The 18,962-nt window shown below is 35.8% G+C and overlaps 1 protein-coding gene across 2 annotated transcripts in view; it reads left to right on the plus strand.

Annotated features, from left to right (window-relative positions):
* The window catches only part of BTAF1 (B-TFIID TATA-box binding protein associated factor 1), a 109,547-nt gene that overhangs the window by 19,365 nt on the left and 71,220 nt on the right, over nucleotides 1-18,962 (plus strand). For both annotated transcript variants that reach the window (XM_035025040.1, XM_035025048.1), the window contains 8 exons: nucleotides 1,344-1,458; nucleotides 3,664-3,810; nucleotides 10,174-10,337; nucleotides 13,493-13,629; nucleotides 16,476-16,605; nucleotides 16,853-16,921; nucleotides 18,018-18,107; nucleotides 18,787-18,882. In XM_035025040.1, coding sequence (XP_034880931.1) covers nucleotides 1,344-1,458; nucleotides 3,664-3,810; nucleotides 10,174-10,337; nucleotides 13,493-13,629; nucleotides 16,476-16,605; nucleotides 16,853-16,921; nucleotides 18,018-18,107; nucleotides 18,787-18,882 — 948 coding nt within the window. The remainder of the gene's footprint in view (nucleotides 1-1,343; nucleotides 1,459-3,663; nucleotides 3,811-10,173; nucleotides 10,338-13,492; nucleotides 13,630-16,475; nucleotides 16,606-16,852; nucleotides 16,922-18,017; nucleotides 18,108-18,786; nucleotides 18,883-18,962) is intronic.

Below are 18,962 nucleotides of genomic sequence, written 5' to 3' on the forward strand. Positions count from 1 at the left end.
CATGACCCCGGGGTCCTGGGATCGAGCCCCACATTGGGCTCCCTGCTCCGCGGGAAGCCTGCTTCTCTCTCTCCCACTCCCCCTGCTTGTGTTCCTTCTCTCGCTGTGTCTCTCTCTGTCAAATAGATAAATAAAATCTTTAAAAAAAAAAAAAGTTATTAATTTTGATTTAGTCAGATTTATCCTTTTTTTCATATCCCTTGTGCTTTTTGGGATTATATCTAAGAAATCTTGCCTGATCCAAGGTCACAAAAATTTACCCCTGTGTTTTCTTCTAAGAATTGTATAGCTTTAGATCTTACTTTTAGACTTATGGCTCATTTTGAGTGTGTGTGTGTGGTGTTAGGTAGGGGTTCACAATCATTTTGTTGCCCTAGCACCGTTTGTGGAAAAAACTATTCTTTCCCCATTGAATTGTCTTGGCATTCTTGTTGAAAATCAGTTGACTATAGAGAGTTCTATTTCTGGACTCTCAGTTCTGTTCCATTGATCTGTGTATCTGTCCTTTTGCCAGTACCACATAGTAAGTTTTGATCAAGAAGTGTGAGTATACCAACTTTATTATTCTTTTTCAAGATTGTTTTGGTGACCCTGGGTCCCTTGCATTTCCATATAAATTTTAGGATCAACTTGCCCATTTCTGCAAAAAAAGTGAGCTGGGATTTTGATAGGAATTTTGTTGAATCAGTAGATCAATTGAGGGAGTATTACTCTAACAGTATTAAATCTGTAGATCCACAAACATGAGGTGAGGTGTCTTTCTGTTTATTTAGATCTTATTTCCTTTCTTTCAATGGTATTTTGAATTTTTCTGTAATTTTCCGTATATGAGTCTTGTACTTTAAGTTTACATTTAAGTATTTTATACTTTTTGGTGCTATTATAAATGGGATTTTAAAAATTTTATTTTCCAATTGTTTATTGAAAGTATTTAGCAAAACAGTTGATTTTTGTATATTGATTTTATATCTTCCCATCCTGCTGAACTCATTTGTTCTTTCTGCTAGTTTTTACAACTTAACTCTTTGCATTAAGTAATGGGACTTAATGAAAATACACATTTTGCTTTTTACTATATTAAAAGGTAGGTTATTTTTAAATGTACTTAAGTTAACTAAAAGTTTCCTGTTTCCTTTCTTTTTAAGGGGTAGTGATATTTCCTGTGAATGATAGAATCTTGTAAATGATATTAATAATTCCAAGGTGTTTTATATAAATTTTTATGTAAAGTCCAACGGCTGCTAAATTATAAATTAATAACAAGTAAATTTGTATTTCTCTGCTCTGGCTACTTTGAACAAACAGTATTTTGGTATAACTATTTTATCTTATAATTTTTTAAGGTGTTGATATATTTAAGGAGTACAAATTGGGATACCCGGATTGCAGCAGGACAAGCTGTTGAAGCTATAGTGAAAAATGTACCTGAGTGGAATCCAGTACCAAGAACCAAACAAGGTGCTTTTAAGTGGTAAAAGTAGTTTGCAGTAACAGTCTACCTATAGAATTAACTATACATTTTATATTTTAATAATTTCATTTTTAATTTAAAGGCTTAATTCTCAGGTACAGCTTTGTCAGGAAATGACAATGAATAAGGTGATTTTCACCATACTTTTTTTTTTCCTTTTTAAGATTTTATTTATTTGAGACAGCTTTTGCGTATGTGCATGCTTGAGGGGTGGGGAGGGGCAGAGGGAGAGGGAGAAGCAGACTCCTTGCTGAGCACGGAGCCCGATGTGGGGCTCAATCCCAGGACCCTGAGATCATGACCCGAGCTGAAGGCAGACAGCCAACTGAGCGACCAAGGCGCCTCTTTCACCTTGCTTTTAAAAAACTACTTGATAAAGTATGTTTTCATATATATTTTTAAAATTATTAACTGTACAGTATGCTGGACTTAAAGAGATTATTGCTTCCCTCAGGAATTTATGTCCTAAAAAAAGAACTAAATAATGCAGTGTAAATATTTGAAGCAGTGTTTTTTCTTGTTGCTGGGAGAATAGTGTAATTATTTTCTAAATTTAAGCACAATTATTTATGGATATTTGGAGGGGTCTTTAGTTTCTAATGTGTCCTTTAGATGTCTTGTAGTAGAAATTATTTTTCTGACTGCCTGCAACAATATTTAAGAACGAGCATATGCTTTTAAAAATTTGTAAAGATACGCACTTTAAGTGAAATTATTTTTTAAAGATTTCATTTATTTGTCAGAGAGAAAGGGGGGGAGCACAAGTAGGGGAGCATCAGTCAGAGGGAGAAGCAGGCTCCCCGCCGAGCAGGGAGCCCGATGTGGGACTCGAACCCAATGTGGGACTCGATCCTGGGATCATGACCTGAGCTGAAGGCAGATGCTTAACCGACTGAGCCACTCAGGCATCCCTTAAGTGAAAATTTAATGTGGTGCAACCTGATTACATTTTCAAGTCACTTTGATAACCTCACTTTTATCATACATTTTAGCTTGTCTAAAATTTTGCTTTAATTATCTGGCACCTATTATGTTGAGAGACTGTATTAATTTGTCCTCGCTCATCAAATGAAATACATAACCAGAAGAAGTTATAACTTGTTTTAGAAAGGAGCTTTTTCTTTTTTAGCTTATTTTCCCTGCTTATTTTGGTATATAGAGATGTTAGAACTCAGATTCTTTTTACAAAACATTAAATTAGTTACACCAGCATTAAAATTTATGGTAAGGTTGCTTGTCATCACTGGAAAACTTAAAATAATTATAGTTTAGTTTAATAAATGAATTATATGCAAGTAGTAGCTAAACAAAGTATTTAAAGTCAGTGACCAATTAAAAGATATTTAAAAATTTATAATGGCATAACCTTTTTTGAAGAGGAATACAAAACATTTTATGATGCTTTTAGGCCTCAGATGGATATATAATTTTAGCAATTTACCAGGAGATTATAATTTGCTCATATTATGAGGAGTCCTATTGAATGAAGAGTTGATTTGTGTCATAGATACTCCTTAGCTATAGGGACGAATGATGCTTATTAGCTTATATATGAATATATTCTCTAAATATGTTTGTTTTCCAAATTAGTACTATGATGAACTCAGGCTGTTACCTTGGTAGTGTTTTCAAACAGTTAAAACAGTAAATAGAGACTATATATATATATATATATATATACACACACACACACATAATATATATATTTTTAAAGATTTTGTCAGAGAGAGGGAGAGCATGTGCACAAGCAGGGGGAGCAGCAGCAGAGGGAGAAACAGGCTCCCCACTGAGCAAGGAGCCCAATGCGGGACTTAATTCCAGGACCCTGGGATCGTGACTTGAGCTGAAGGCAGATGCTTAAGTGACTGAGCCACCCAGGTGTCCTAATACAATATGATATTTAACATACATATTTCAATATGGGATGCATTTCTTCATATAATAATATGCCTTTTTAGTGAAAAACAGCTATACATACACCAACATTCTGATAGTTTGTACAAGGGGAGCCACCAACTACATAGTTTATTCATAAATAAGAGCTGATCATAAATAAATCCACAATAGCTTTTCTACTTCCTCTGCCTTTTATTTTTCTTAAAATGTTATACTACCACCCCAAGTAATGCTGTTTTCTTTCATTCTACACTTCGGCTTTATGATCAAATTAAATATTTTTCAACCTCATTTAGAATCTACTTCAGAAAGTGCTATGGAAGATTCACCTACTACAGATCGATTGAATTTTGACAGATTTGATATATGTAGATTATTACAGCATGGGGCATCACTTTTGGGATCTGCTGGTGCAGAATTTGAAGTACAAGATGAAAAATCAGGTATGTAGTAGTCCTATAGAAGAAAGTCTGAAATGTTTGTGTTCAGGCTAAAATATTACTTGGTATGCTACATATCAGTCATGCAAAATCTTAATAAATGTTACAAAATGTAAATTGAAGTATGCAGTTGGGGAAGGGGAGGCATTGTGGGTGGAGAAGATAACCAAAAGTATTTGGTCTAAAAATATGCTATATGAATATTTTCCTCCTTTTAAGTGAATGTGTACCATATCTATACATTGTTAATAGATACATATTAGTATTTCATCAGGCTTTTTATTATGTAATAGAGAAATTATAAAGTGTACCCCAAGAGCCTTGGTTGAATAGATTTTAAAAGCCAGGATTAGTACAGTTTGTGATACTGTTTTCATAATTCTGGACATTTGAGAGGCTTTATGACAGCTTTCTTTTTATCATGTGTTTAAAAAATTTAAATAATTGGATCTCATGCTGGTGACCAAAACAAACACTAAAATGAAAAAAATAAATATTGGATAGGAAATCGTCCCACTGTCTTTAAACTTACAGAATCCATCTGGATATAAAATAAATTTTTTGGCCATTCAAGATTGATGCCTTGAGTGGAAAAAACCTTGATGTTTTTGATGGATTTCTGTAAGTAAGTTGCTCTTTTGACTAAAATCAAAACAACAGTTTTTGTTACTAATAAAATTAATCATTACTCAAAGCATATCTATCTAGCTAAGTTAATGAAATGATCACTTGTTCATCTTAAAAAAAAAAAGTCAAACACCCATTTACTCTTGCTTAAATACGGTTTCTATTGAAATATTTCTGGTTAATCTCAGAACAGCATAGGTTGTTGAAATGTGCAGGTCCCCTTATATGCAAATTTTTTTTCAATAAATACAGTATGGTACTGTAAATGTATTTTCCTTATGATTTTCTTAATGTTTTCTCTAGCTTAGTTTACTCTAAGAATATAGTATATAATACATGTACAAATACGTGTTAATTGTTTATGTTATTGGTAAGGCTTTTGATCAACAGGAGGCTATTAGTAGTTAAGTTTTGGGGGGGTCAAAGTTATACACAGATTTTCAGCTGCTTGGGGAGTTGGTGTCCCTAATCCCCACATTGTCCAAGGGTCAATTGTACTTTAACTGTTTTTGGAGAGAATTAAGAGGGGAATTTGGTTAAATTCCAGAAAAGCATAGTTTTTCTAATAAGGGAGGTAGAAGTCATTTCAAAAACTTTCCGATTTGAAAAAAGTTCTCTATAAACAGTAAGTTTACTAATTTTACTGTTGTACTCATATCAGAGATCATTGGCCCTTATCCAGGAGTAAAAGTCAGTATCACCATTGTCACTTAAAAAAATATATGTAGTTGGGTCTTATCATCGAGATTCAGATTTAATAGATCTGTGGAAAGTTCTAGGACATTGTATTTATTTTTATTTATATATATTTTTAAAGATTTTTTATTTATTTGACAGAGAGAGAGAGAGAGAGACAGTGTGAGAGGGAACACAAGTAGGAGGAGAGGGAGAAGCAGGTTTCCCGCCGAGCAGGGAGCCCGATGCAGGGCTCGATCCCCAGGACCCTGGGATCATGACCTGAGCCAAAGGCAGACGCTTAATGACTGAGCCACCCAGGCGCCCCTATTTATTTATTTATTTATTTATTTACTTTTTTATTTTTTAAAGATTTTATTTATTTTTTTGACAGAGAGAGAGCACAATTAGGCAGAGTAGCAGGCAGAGGCAGAGGGAGAGGGAGAAGCAGGCTCTGTGCTGAGCAGGGAGCCCAAGGTGGGGCTCGATCCCAAGACCCTGAGATCATGACCTGAGTCGAAGGCAACTGCTTAACAACTGAGCCACCCAGGCGCCCGTATCTATTTTTATTTAAATTTTAAAATTTTTAAATTTAAATTCAGTTTAGTTAACAGATAGTGTATTATTAGTTTCAGGGGTAGAATTTAGTGATTCATCACACAGTGCTCAATAGATCAAGTGCCTTCTTTAATGCCCATCACCCAGTTACCCCATCCGCCCACCCACCTCCCTTCCAGCAACCCTCAGTTTGTTTCCTATAGTTAAGAGTTTCTTGTGGTTTGTCTCCCTCTCTTTTTATTTTTCCTTTCCTTCTATGTTCATCTGTTTTGCTGCTTAAATTCCACATTATAGGTGAAAACATAATGGGATTTGTCTTTCTCTGACTAACTTATTTCGCTTAGCATAATACCCTCTAGTTCCATCCATGTCATTGCAAATGGCAAGATTTCATTCTTTTTGATAGCTGAGTAATATTCCATTGTATACATACCACATCTTTATCCATTTATCCATTGATGGACATCTGGGCTCTTTCCATATTTTTTTTTTATTAGTAACATATATTATTTGTTTTGAGGGTAAAGGTCTGTGATTCATCAGTCTTACACAATACACAGCATTCACCACAACGTGTGTGATGTCCATCACCCCAGCCACCCCATCCCCCTACCCCACCCCACCTCCCCTCCAGCAAACCTCAGTTTGATTCCTGAGATTAAGAGTCTCTTATGGTTTGTTTCCCTCTCTGGTTTCGTCTTGTTTCATTTTTTCCTCTCTTCCCCTATGATCTTCTGCCTTGTTTCTTAAATTCCACAAAGCAGTGAGATCCTATGATAATTGTCTTTCTCTAATTGACTTATTTTGCTTAGCATAATACTCTCTAGTTCCATCCATGTCATTGCAAATGGCAAGATTTCAATTCTTTGATGGCTGCATAATAATCCATGGTATATATATATACACCACAACTTTATCCATTCATCTGTCAACTGACATCTGGGCTCTTTCCATAGTTTGGCTATTGTGGACATTGCTGCTATAAACATTGGGGTGCAGGTGCCCCTTTGGATCACTGCATTTGTATCTTTGGGATAAATACCCAGTATAGTGCAATTGCTGGGTTGTAGGGTAGCTCTATTTTCAACTTTTTGAGGAACCTCCATACTGTTTTTCAGACTGGCTGCATCAGCTTGCATTCCCACCAACAGTGGAAGATAGGGGGTTCCCCTTTCTCAGCATCCTCACCAATATCTGTTGTTTCCTGACTTGTTAATTTTAGCCATTCTGACCAGTGTGAGGTGGTATCTTATTGTGGTTTTGATTTGTATTTCGCTGATGCCGAGTGATGTGGAGCATTTTTTCATGTGTCGGCAATTTGTATGTTTTTGGAGAATATGTCTGTTAATGTCTGCTGCCCACTTCTTGATTGGATTTTTTTGTTTTTTTGGGTGTTGAGTATGTTAAGTTCTTTATAGATCTTGGATACTAGCCCTTTATCTGATATGTCATTTGTGAATGTCTTCTCCCATTCTATAGGTTGCCTTTTAGTTTTGTTGACTGTTTCCGTTGCTCTGCAGAACCTATTTATCCTGATGAAGTCCCAATAGTTCATTTTTGCTTTTGCCTTTGGAGATGTGTCTAGCAAGAAGTGGCTGCAGCTGAGGTCAAAGATGTTGTTGCCTGTGTTCTCCTCTAGGATTCTGATGGATTCCTGTCTCACATTGAGGTCTTTCATCCATTTTGAGTCTGTTTTTGTTTATGGTGTAAGGAAATGGTCTAGTTTCATTCTTCTGCATGTGGCTGTCCAATTTTCCCAACACCGTTTGTTGAAGAGACTGTCTTTTTTCCATTGGATATTCTTTTTTGCCTTGTCAAACACTAGTTGACATTGAGTTGAGAGTCCATTTCTGGGTTCTCTATTCTGTTCCATTGATCTATGTGTCTGTTTCTGTGCCAGTACCATACTGTCTTGATGATTACAGCTTTGTAATACAGTTTGAAGTCCAGGATGTTGTATTTAAAAGAAAAAAACTCTACGGGAGACTGATACATAACCAAGATTAGGAACCCCAATTTTTGGGCAACTAAGATTTTAATGCTGTTAAGTCACAGTATGCTGATTAGTGCTCATTAAAAATTCTCTTAGATTTTCTTTACATGTCTGTTTATCTGTGTTTGTTTCCTCATACACGAAGGACACATCCATGATTAGTATAGGTGCTAGTCTGATTTTCCTTTGCAGTTGTATAGGTTATTTTCCCCAATAGGGCTTTCCCTAGAATGAGAGGACTGAATTTGGGTTCTGTATAAGTGTCATGGACTTGTGATCCAGCAGTCTTCACTTTTGGATGCCTAGTGTTTTTCCCTCCAGGTAGAGCAGTCTTAAATTTTTAAATAGCTTTATTGAGATAAAATTCACATACCATACAGTTCACCCATTTTTAAAGTGTACAATTCACAGATATATGCAGTCAGTTTTAGACTATTTTCCTTATCTCAAGAAGAACCCTATAACCCTTAGCTTTCAACCTCCTATGCCTACTACTTCCCTTCCCTTCCCTTCCCTTCCCTTCCAGGCCGTAAGCATTTTTCTGTCTCTGCCTATTCTGGACAGTTCTTATAAATGGAATTATCTAATATGTGATCTTTTGTGACTGACTTCTTAGAGTGTTTCCAAGGTTTATCCACCTTGTAATATATATCAGTACTTATTTCGTTTCCCTAAATAGTTTTTATTACTGGATGTATCAGTTTTTTAATTGTGGTAGAGTGTAGATAACATAAAATTTACATCTTAACTATTTTTTTATGTGTATAGTTCAGCAATATTAAGTACATTTACATTGTTGTAAGCCAATCTCCAGGACTCTTCATGTTGCAAAACTGAAACTTTATACAGTAGTCCCCCTTATCCACAAAGGATATATTTCAAACCTGAAACTGTAGGTAGTAGTACCAAACCATATATATACTCTTTTTTCCTGTACATTTAGTTTATAAATTAGGCACAGTAAGAGATTCACAACAACAATAATAAAATAGAACTATTATAACAATATATTTTAATAAAAATTATAGAAATCTCTCTCGAAATATCTTACTGTAATGTACTCACCCTTCTTGTGCTGATGTAAGATGATAAAATGCCTAGGTGATGAGATGAAGTAAGGTGAATGACATAGGCATCGTGATGTAGTGTTAGGCTGCTATTGACCTTCTGACGATATGTCGAAAGCAGGATCATCTGCCTCTGTACTGTTGTTGACTGGGGGTAACTGAAACCATGGACCGTGGTAACTGACAACCACGGATGAGTGGGAATTACTGTACCCATTAAACAATTCCCATTCCTCACTCCCTCCAGCCCCTGGCAACCACCATTCTGCTTTCTGTCTTTATGAATTTGACCACTCTAGGTACTTCATATAAGTAGAGTCATAACAGTATTTGTCCTTTTGTGATTGGCTTGTTTCACTTAACATAATCTCCTCAGCATTCATCTATGTCATTGTCTGTGTCAGAATTTCCTTCCTTTTTAAGGCTGAATATTATTCCAGTGTGTATTTATACCACATTTTGTTTATTCATCCATCAGTAGATATTTGGGTTGCTTCTACTTTTTGGTTATTGTAAATAATGCTGCTATCTATGAACATGGGTATACAAATATCTTTTTGAATTCCTGCCTTTAGTTCTTTTGGTTATATACCCAGAAGAGGAAATACTGGATCACATTGTATTTCTATTTTTAATTTTTTTAGGAACTGCCATACTGTTTTCCATAGTAGGTATACTATTTTACATTCACACCAGCAGTGCACAAGGTTTCCAGTTTCTCCACATCCTTGCTGTGTTGGGGGGCCCATAGGTGGTGTATTAAATTAAGAACATGCAGATTATGACCTGCTGAATGAAAATGCATAAACTACTCACATGGAGTTGGCAGGTAGCTCCTCAGCATCAAGTTCCCATTTTGGGGAAGTGAAAACCCCAGGTTGTTTTGATTGAAGGCATGATTTCAGTTCACTAACACAAAAGAAATACAGTCACATTGGGTGTGGAGCCTATTTAAAAAAATAAATAAATAAAATGGTTTATTTCCACAGGAGTGGATCTCATTTTATATATATTTGATAATTAACAGTAGGGCAATGGGGGAATCTCAATGAAAAGTCCTAGAGTGTTTTGTTAGCTAGAACACTATTTTTTTTTTTTTTTAAGATTTATTTATTTATTTGACAGAGACACAGAGAGAGAGGGAACACAAGCAGGGGGAGAGGGAGAGGGAGAAGCAGGCTTCCCGCCGAGCAGGGAGCCCGATGCGGGGCTCGATCCCAGAACCCTGGGATCATGACCTGAGCCGAAGGCAGATGCTTAACGACTGAGCCACCCAGGAGCCTCTAGAACACTTTTTTTTAATCATAGTTAGGACTCACAGAGATTGTGAGTATGGTTTGTTTTGTTGTAATTTTAATAATTAAAATTTTTAATCAAGTTTGATCTTCATTTATTAGAAAACTTCTTACCTGATTTGGAGGAAATATATTTCTTTTCTGTTTAAAGGTGAAGTGGATCCTAAAGAGAGGATAGCACGACAACGGAAACTATTACAGAAGAAACTTGGTCTTAATATGGGAGAGGCCATTGGAATGAGTACTGAAGAACTCTTCAATGATGAAGATTTGGATTATACCCCGACTTCAGCAGCCCTTGTAAACAAACAACCTGTAGGTAAAATCTTTGATTGTTTGATTGCAAATAATAATACAAAGGTTTTGCCTCATTTTGCCATGTAATTGCAATTTTAAAAAATGCTGTTCTTAATTATGCTCATTACCGCTTGTGCCACCATAATTTAGTGTCTTCGTAAATGGATTTCTAACAACAGATTCTTAAGAGACAAAGTTCAGCCTACCTTGTAGACTCTGGATTGACTGTTAGATAAAAGCTGTGGGGGACTTTTTAGGAGCCACTGCTGTTGAGAGATCCTAGTTTTTTCCTTTGTTTTTTAGTGGAAAAAAAAAAAAAGTAAATGCTTGAGAGACTGGAAGATAGTAAGGGCTAGTGTGATGATACTAAAAATCTTTAGAGCTATGACTTATTCTTTTATTTGAGAAAGTAACAGACATGATAACAAGAACACTTTTCAAACAGTGCAAAAAGGTATACAATATGAAGTAAAAGAAGTTTTCAATAATTGATGGACACCCATGTCCCCATGCCCCACAGGCAACCCTTTAACTTGTACATATATACACGAGTATTTGTGTCTTTTTAAGCCATATTTACCTTTTCCCATTTCATATAGCTGAACATATCAATATATACAGATTGATTATATATTTTTTGATAGCTTCATGCTCTTTTGTTGTATTGGCTGTACCATAATTTGCTCTGTTTTCCTCCCTTTTCTCTATTCTTCCAATTCCCTTTGGATGCCTACATGCTGTTACTGCCTTTTTTTTTTTTTTTTTTAATGTCCCAAACTATTTAAGCTCCAGTAAAAGCTGTGGCTCTCTTCTCAGAAAAATTCACATGCAAGTGAAATATTACCATTCAAGGGGTTTGGTATTCTTTCCTCTTGCCCCTGCAGTATCTTTTAGGGTTTCCTGGTCCTTGTTAAGAATTCTTGCTTTGTCGGGCGCCTGGGTGGCTCAGTTGGTTAAGTGACTGTCTTCGGCTCAGGTCATGATCCTGGAGTCCCGGGATCGAGTCCCACATCGGGCTCCTTGCTCAGCGAGGAGTCTGCTTCTGCCTCTGACCTTCCCCCCCTCATGCTCTCTCTCTCTCATTCTCACTCTCTCAAATAGATAAATAAAATCCTTAAAAAAAAAAAAAAGAATTCTTGCTTTGTAGTCATGAAACACCTTCTCTTTCTTTTGGCCTTTTCTTTTGCCTTTATACTAGTTGTTCTCTAAACTATCAGTATTTGCAAACTGTTTTTTAGGGTTAAGGGAGTATGTGTTGATGAGTAACTTTTTTTTTTTTTTTAAAGATTTATTTATTTGAGAGAGAGAATGAGACAGAGAGCATGAGAGAGGGGAGGGTCAGAGGGAGAAGCAGACTCCCCGCTGAGCAGGGAGCCCGATGCGGGACTCGATCTCGGTACTCCAGGATCATGACCTGAGCCGAAGGCAGCCGCTTAACCGACTGAGCCACCCAGGCGCCCCTGTGTTGATGAGTAACTTTTGCAGACAAGAAAATAATTGGAACATTCCAGAGGAAAAAAGAAGAGTACAAAGAGGCAGAAGATATGACATCAGGAAGGAATAGAAAGAAGTGGGGTACAAAGGGAAGCATAGGTGTAAATAAAAAATAAGAAAATAGAATAAAGGAGAATAAAAATATAATGTGATCACAGTGCTGTAACTCTGAAGGATAGAAGAAAAAAGGTGGGCCAGGGATATTAGAGAACATGGGCTATAGACAGAATAGTTGTATATGGGATGGGCAACAGCCAGTTTGAGGTTTGCAGGATCCAAGATGGGTTGGCCTTATATGTCATGGACCTATGGTAGGAGTTGCTTAATGTTACTTATTGCGCTAGGTTCATCACTGCTTGTATTTATGCCAGTGGTCCCTGGACCAAGACTATAGTAGGGCATCCATATGAGTGACCCTGATTGGTTGTCAAAGTGTGAATTTCAGTTGAATATTAATCAGTTGAGAGCAGAAAGGATTTTTAGGCTTGAGTCATGAATATAATGTCATGAATTTCGGAAAAGAGCAAAAACAGTAGACAGGGGCCCCTGGGTGACACAGTCACTTGAGTGTCCCATTCTTGGTTTCTGCTCAGGTCATGATCTCAGGATGGTGAGATTGAGCCTGGTATTGGGTTCCAAGCTCAGCAAGGAGTCTGCAGAGTTTCTCTCTCCCTCTCCTTCTCTGTGTGTGTGCATGTGCACATGCACACTCTCCCTCTCTCTCTCTTAAGTGAATATATAAATCTTAAAAAAAAAAAACCCCAAAAAACAAAAGCAAAAAACAGACTGCTTAAGAGGGAAGGAGCAATATGGGCTAAGTTGACTATAGGATGCTAGATCACTACTTATGGCTGTAATTTTCAGTTTTTTCAACAGATTATTATCAGGTTTTTTTTTATTGATGTTCTTTATAACTTTTGGGTGGTATTATGGTTATTTATTAATTTTTTTTTGGTTTTGTTTTGTTTTTATTTTAAATCCGGTATAGTTAACATACAGTGTTATATTAGTTTTGGGTGTACAATATATTGATTCAACAATTCTATACATTACTCAGAGCTTATCAAATAAGTGTACTCTTAATCTCCTTCACCTATTTCACCCATACTTCCATCCACCTCCCCTCTGGTAACCATCAGTTTGTTCTCTACAGTTAAGAGTCTGTTTTTTGGGTTGTCTCTTTTATTTTTTTCTTTGTTCATTTGTTTTGTTTTTTAAATTCCAATTATGAGTGAAATCATATGGTATTTGTCTTTCTCTGACTTATTTTGCTTAGCATTATCCTCTCTAGATCCATCCATGTTATTGCAAATGGCAAGGTTTCATTTTTTATGGCTGAGTAATATTCCATTGTATCTATATACTGCATTTTCTTTATTACTGTGGCTGTTTTGAAGTATCACCTTTTCAGAACCCTCTCTATGGGTTATGATCATACATTTGTGCCTCATCTGTGACAATAAAAATTAAGAAACACACAAGCATCTTTTGGGAATTGGAAGAATAGGGAAAAAGGAAGAAGAGAGTGAAATTATGGTAGAGCCATACAATAGGATAGCATGATGTCAAAATGTGGTCAATTTGGATATAGTGAAATTAATAGACATAGTCCTCTTCTGAGGCTAAGACTATGGGTATTTAACTTCAAAAGTTAAAACAGCATTCTTTTATTCTTTTAGACTCTCCAGGCAGCTGAATTGATTGACTCAGAATTTCGAGCAGGAATGAGCAATAGACAAAAGAACAAAGCTAAAAGAATGGCCAAGTTATTTGCAAAACAGAGATCCAGGGATGCAGTGGAAACTAATGAGAAGAGGTAGTAATCTTTTTTTGCTTATTCATTTAAAATAATGATGCTTTATAGCTTAAATCTGTGTCTGCTTGATTTTTAAAAATATTTGCTGACATTGTCTTTGGCTGTGGAATACCATTTGGATTGTCTTGCTCAATTGTCAGAGATTATTTACTACTACTAGGAACTAGGACAGCTTCCCCAGAATAATTTACACATGCAGATTTTTTTTCTTACTATTTATGACCTTTGGATGAAGGCTGAAGATCTTCCAAGGGAAGTGCATTCCAGGTGGAGAGAACAAATGTAAATGCCTTAATCATAGACTATTCAAGAAACAGAAAGGCCGGGCGCCTGGATGGCTCAGTTGGTTAAGCGACTGCCTTCGGCTCAGGTCATGATCCTGGAGTCCCGGGATCAAGTCCCGCATCGGGCTCCCTGCTCAGCGGAGAGTCTGCTTCTCCCTCTGACCCTCCCCCCTCTCATGCTCTTTCTCTATCTCATTCTCTCTCAAATAAATAAATAAATAAATCTTAAAAAAAAAAAAGAAACAGGCAGTATGTCTAGGATGAGTAGACAGAAGTGAGGGTAGTACAGTGAAGTCAGAGAGATGGTCTAAGGGCCACAAGTTAAGAAAACTGCATGAGTATAGAACTGTCCCAGTGTTACATCATCTGTCTTCCAGCCTGGGGGCTAAGCCAAATAGCAGGTAATAGTGCAGGTTTGTTTACCTAATCTTGTTGTAGGAAAAACTCTGGACAAAATCCTCCTGTTCTTAATGAAATAATAAAAGTGCTATCTGTGTATGGTTTGGAACAGCATTTCTAAAAGTGGTTCAAAACAACCTTCAGAAGCACTTTGAGGGATGTATTAAAATACAGAATTTCATGCCCCACTTAGCTGTATTGAATCAGGATCTTTAGTGGTGGTCTAGAAGTGTTTGAGTAAAGGATAAATTAAATGCATGAGAACTTATAATAAAGTTTTTTTCCAGGTGACAGAACCTTTTGTTTTTCCATCATATGAAGGTAGAAAGTAAGTGTCCACGGCATTTATTTAAAGACTAGACACATAGAGGGAATAAATAATAAACATCTACTTGGTATAGATTTTTACTTGGGGTTAAGTTGTTTTTTTGTTTGGTGGGGTTTTTTTTTTTTTAGTATGAAAATTTTATTAAGCTTTTATTAAACTGTAGGGTTTTTTAAGCAAACAGCTAGGATTGTATGTAGTAATCTAATAAGTTTCTATTGGCTTTATTCATATAAGCATATTTACCCAAATATTTGAATATTGAAATAGTTGACCTTATTTTTCAGAGTTTATGATTCATTCATTCCACAAATATTTATTGACTGCCTTCTAAGTGCTAGGTACTGTTTTAGGCCCTCAGGATGCATTGGTGAATAAAACAGATAAGAATTCTGCCTTCATGGAGCTTATATTCTAGAGGGAAAAATAAATGAGGAAGAAGAGGGGCACCTGGCAGGGTCAGTCAGTAGAGCATGCAACTCTCCATCTTGGGGTTGTAAGTTCAAGTCCCTTGTTAGGTGTAGAGATTACTTAAAGTCTTTTTTTTTTTTTTTTTTTGTAAAATTTTATTTATTTGAGAGAGAGAGAGAGAGCACGAGAGGGGGGTGGGGTGGCAGGGGGAGAGGGAGAGGGAGAAGCAGACTCCCCACTGAGCAGGGCTCCCAACACAGGGCTCAGTCCCAGGACTCTGGGATCATGACCTGAGCCAAAGGCAGATGCTATCAACTGAGCCACCCAGGCGCCCCCAAAATGAAATCTTTTAAAAAAAGAAGATAAATAAGTAAATATAGTGTGTATATATATATGCATATATCATGTTAATGATAAGGGTTAAGAAACACAAAGGAGATAAAACAAAGAACATGTGGAATGTTTTGTGGGGAGTTTGAAATTTTAGATAGGATGGTCAGGGAGGGATTCACAGAGGTGACTTTTCATTAAAGATCAGAAAGAAGTGAGGATGCTAGTCCTATGAATATTTGGAAAAGACATTCCAAGTAGAGGGAACAGCAAAAGCAAATGTCTGGAAGGAGAAACATGCCTAAAAGTTCAAGGACAATACGGTGACCAACCAGTGTGGCTAGATTGGAGAGAATTAGGGGAAGAATAATAGGGAGTGAATTAGGGGAATAATAATTAGAAATGGTATTAAGGAGGGCCAGATTTCTTTCATCACCTTTAGAAAAAATGGTTGGCCAAATAAATCATATTATTAAGATGGAGAGGATGTTTATCGAGAATAATGCTGTATATACCTTAACTGTGCTAATTGTCCTTTCTTTTAATAGTGAATAAAGTAGTTTAATTTGCCTTATCTTCTGTAATGCTTTACTATTAGGCTAGCCTCAATATTTTTGTTCTGGTCATAAAATAACATTTCCTCAGGTTTTCTGGATACATTTTTCATCGGTCAGTTATCTATGTTTTTCAAGAGCTGGTAGGATTATAGTATGGTTACTCAGTATGTTCGTTTCCTCCAGGGTACAAAAGCTTAGTAAAGTTATGCTGGGCCAGATTTAGGTTGTTAGACCAAGACAGTTTAAAACAAAAAGGAGAAGAGCTGGTTGTTGAGAAGAAGTAAAAAAGACTTGTTAGATTTGAGATTCAATTTGAAAGTGAGAATTTATGGACCTATTTTACATTCATCAGTGAGGGTAGGAGAATATATTTTACTCAAAACTTTTTAAGTGGTTACTCTTATTTGATAGCGAAATTTTAAGTAAACTGTATAAGTAGAATATGGTAAAACATTTGTTCAAATGATGGATTCTCTTACATTCTTTGTGGTTCACATTATTCCTTATTCACTTTTTTAAATGGTGCCTTTTATTTTTTAGCAATGATAGCACTGATGGGGAACCAGAAGAAAAGAGACGAAAAATAGCAAATGTTGTTATTAATCAGTCTGCAAATGATTCCAAAGTCTTGATTGATAATATTCCAGACAGTTCTTCCTTAATTGAAGAGGTACTATTGAAATGCCTTAAGGGGTCTTTTAAAATTGTTTATAATTTTATTATACTGATATGTCAGTAGATAATATTTAATAATCTATCCATTGAAGTATCTTTACTTCATTAGTAAAAATTTTAATTATTTAAAATTTTAAAGCCTATTATTAGATCTACAAATAAATACACTTTATTAAATTACTTAAATTGTTAGCATAAAACAGACCTTTTGAATTAGTAGTAATTCTGTTTTTCTTATTCAGACAAATGAATGGCCTTTAGAAAGCTTTTGCGAAGAACTTTGCAATGACCTTTTTAATCCCTCCTGGGAGGTAAGATTTCTTCATTCCAGCTTCTCTCAGCTCTACTTTTTTTTTTTTTTTTTGTTAATGAAGGGAGTCATGTCAAGCGCAGTCTGTTTTTGTTAGGGTCCCTATTCTTCTGTTGTGTACCTCTCAGAACCACTGACCTGGGCAATTCATATCAGTCACCTTCTAAGCAGAAAACTTGAGACTGATTTTCACCTTTCATATACATTTTGGTCTTATTTCTTTAGTGAATTGTTCATTTCTTTTCATTTTTTTTAGCTGTAGTATAAGGACTTGCATATCTCGCCCAAATAGTAAAAACTTCCTTTTTAAGTGGACAGTTTTGATTCAGAGCAGTAGTTTCCAAACCAGCTTTTTAGTCTCAGAAATATTTCTTCAAAGACAATCTTGATCAGATTCCAATATGTAAAAGAGATGAAAGTGAAGTTCCTCTAATTGAAGTTGAGGGTTGGTGGTCTCAAAGCATTCTGTCCTACATTGGTTGGCTTCTGGGTAATTTAAAAAGCACTGCTTTGGAATACCTTTTAGAGTTTCTGCTCCTTGATGTACTTCTGTTTAAAGTTATTCAAGTCTTAATTTAAATTGGGTCTTGAATAAGTGGGTGCAGTGTCAGTGGCCTGTTTCCTCCCTTCCGGATGACACTTCAGAAGGCCACAGGGTGACTGTGAAGCATTAGTCATGAGACAGTTGAATTATTTTCCTTTCACATTTACCCTGGTAGCTTTGGAACTTAGTTTTAATATATATATTTCTAAAATATTGATGTTGGACTTAGAACAACATTCTTTCCTCTCTTTTGCTGAGGATAATGCTGAATGCAGATAAAGGGTAGGGAAGTGATAGCCAAATAGATTAATATCTCAGAAGGATTTTAGAATAATTGTTTTCTTAGCTTGATTTTAGAAAAATTCAACATACCCAAATTGTGAAATTAATATATGTAAATTTTCTTGGATAGCAGAAGAAAAACATATTCTTTTCAAGTGTCACTTTATTCTGATTTCTTAAAAATTTAATATCCCTTTTTCATATTGAAGAAAAGTTAAACTCAGTTTTTTAAGCATTTAGCCTCTGACATTTGCTTCTTGTTTGTTTTTAGGTTCGGCATGGTGCAGGCACTGGTCTTAGGGAAATCCTTAAAGCTCATGGAAAAAGTGGTGGTAAAATGGGAGATAGCACTTTAGAAGAGGTAAGTGTAGTAAAGGACCAGTTATTACCAAATTTCAGTAGTTGGCTTCTTTTCCCAAGACAGGGAAGTTAGAGAGTTTGGGCCATGACATAGAAATGATAAATAGATAAATAATAAGAAATATGGAAAGGTGAATATGAGGAAAAAAGTAGAAAGTTAGGAAGAAGTCTGTTTATTAACAGAGAAAGAATGAGTTCGTGGGAAAGATACGTTCAGAAACATTGAGTAGAAAAATATGTAGAAGCAAGAGTAAGCAGGATATAATGGATTGGAAAGTAGAGGAAGAGGAATAATAAGAGGATAGTTTGGAGGTCATTAAGCAATATGATTGGTGTAGCATGAGACACTGGTAATAGGATAGATAATAGATACATGACAGATATGATTGAAATCAGAGCAACTTTGAGTAGTTTCTTAATTTCTCTTGGAGTGCAAGTTAACATAATAGAATTCATGAATTTTAAAGATTTTGGTATGGTATGTTTGAGCCTAATCAGTCAACAAACATGATGTGGTTAATTTAAAGGTAGTAATTGGGACTGTGCTATATTTTGGTTATTGCTCCTACAGCTAAAATAGTCTGTCCCAATATTTTAGTTTTTATTTTGGACCTGTTTCCTCAGCCCCCAATGTGAAGTATGATCTTGATCTGTTAATTAAAAAATGATTGTTTTAACAGATGATTCAGCAGCATCAAGAGTGGTTGGAAGACTTAGTTATTAGACTCCTTTGTGTTTTTGCATTAGACAGATTTGGTGACTTTGTTTCTGATGAAGTAAGTATCACCTAAAGGAGGCTTTGCCCAATCAAATTTCAAATTCCACAGAATAAATTTTTTTGTAAATGAGTTTTCTT

Source organism: Mirounga leonina, unplaced genomic scaffold (genome assembly GCF_011800145.1).
Source record: "Mirounga leonina isolate KUSES-001 unplaced genomic scaffold, KU_Mleo_1.0 Mir_114, whole genome shotgun sequence".
NCBI classification, from domain to species: domain Eukaryota; kingdom Metazoa; phylum Chordata; class Mammalia; order Carnivora; family Phocidae; genus Mirounga; species Mirounga leonina.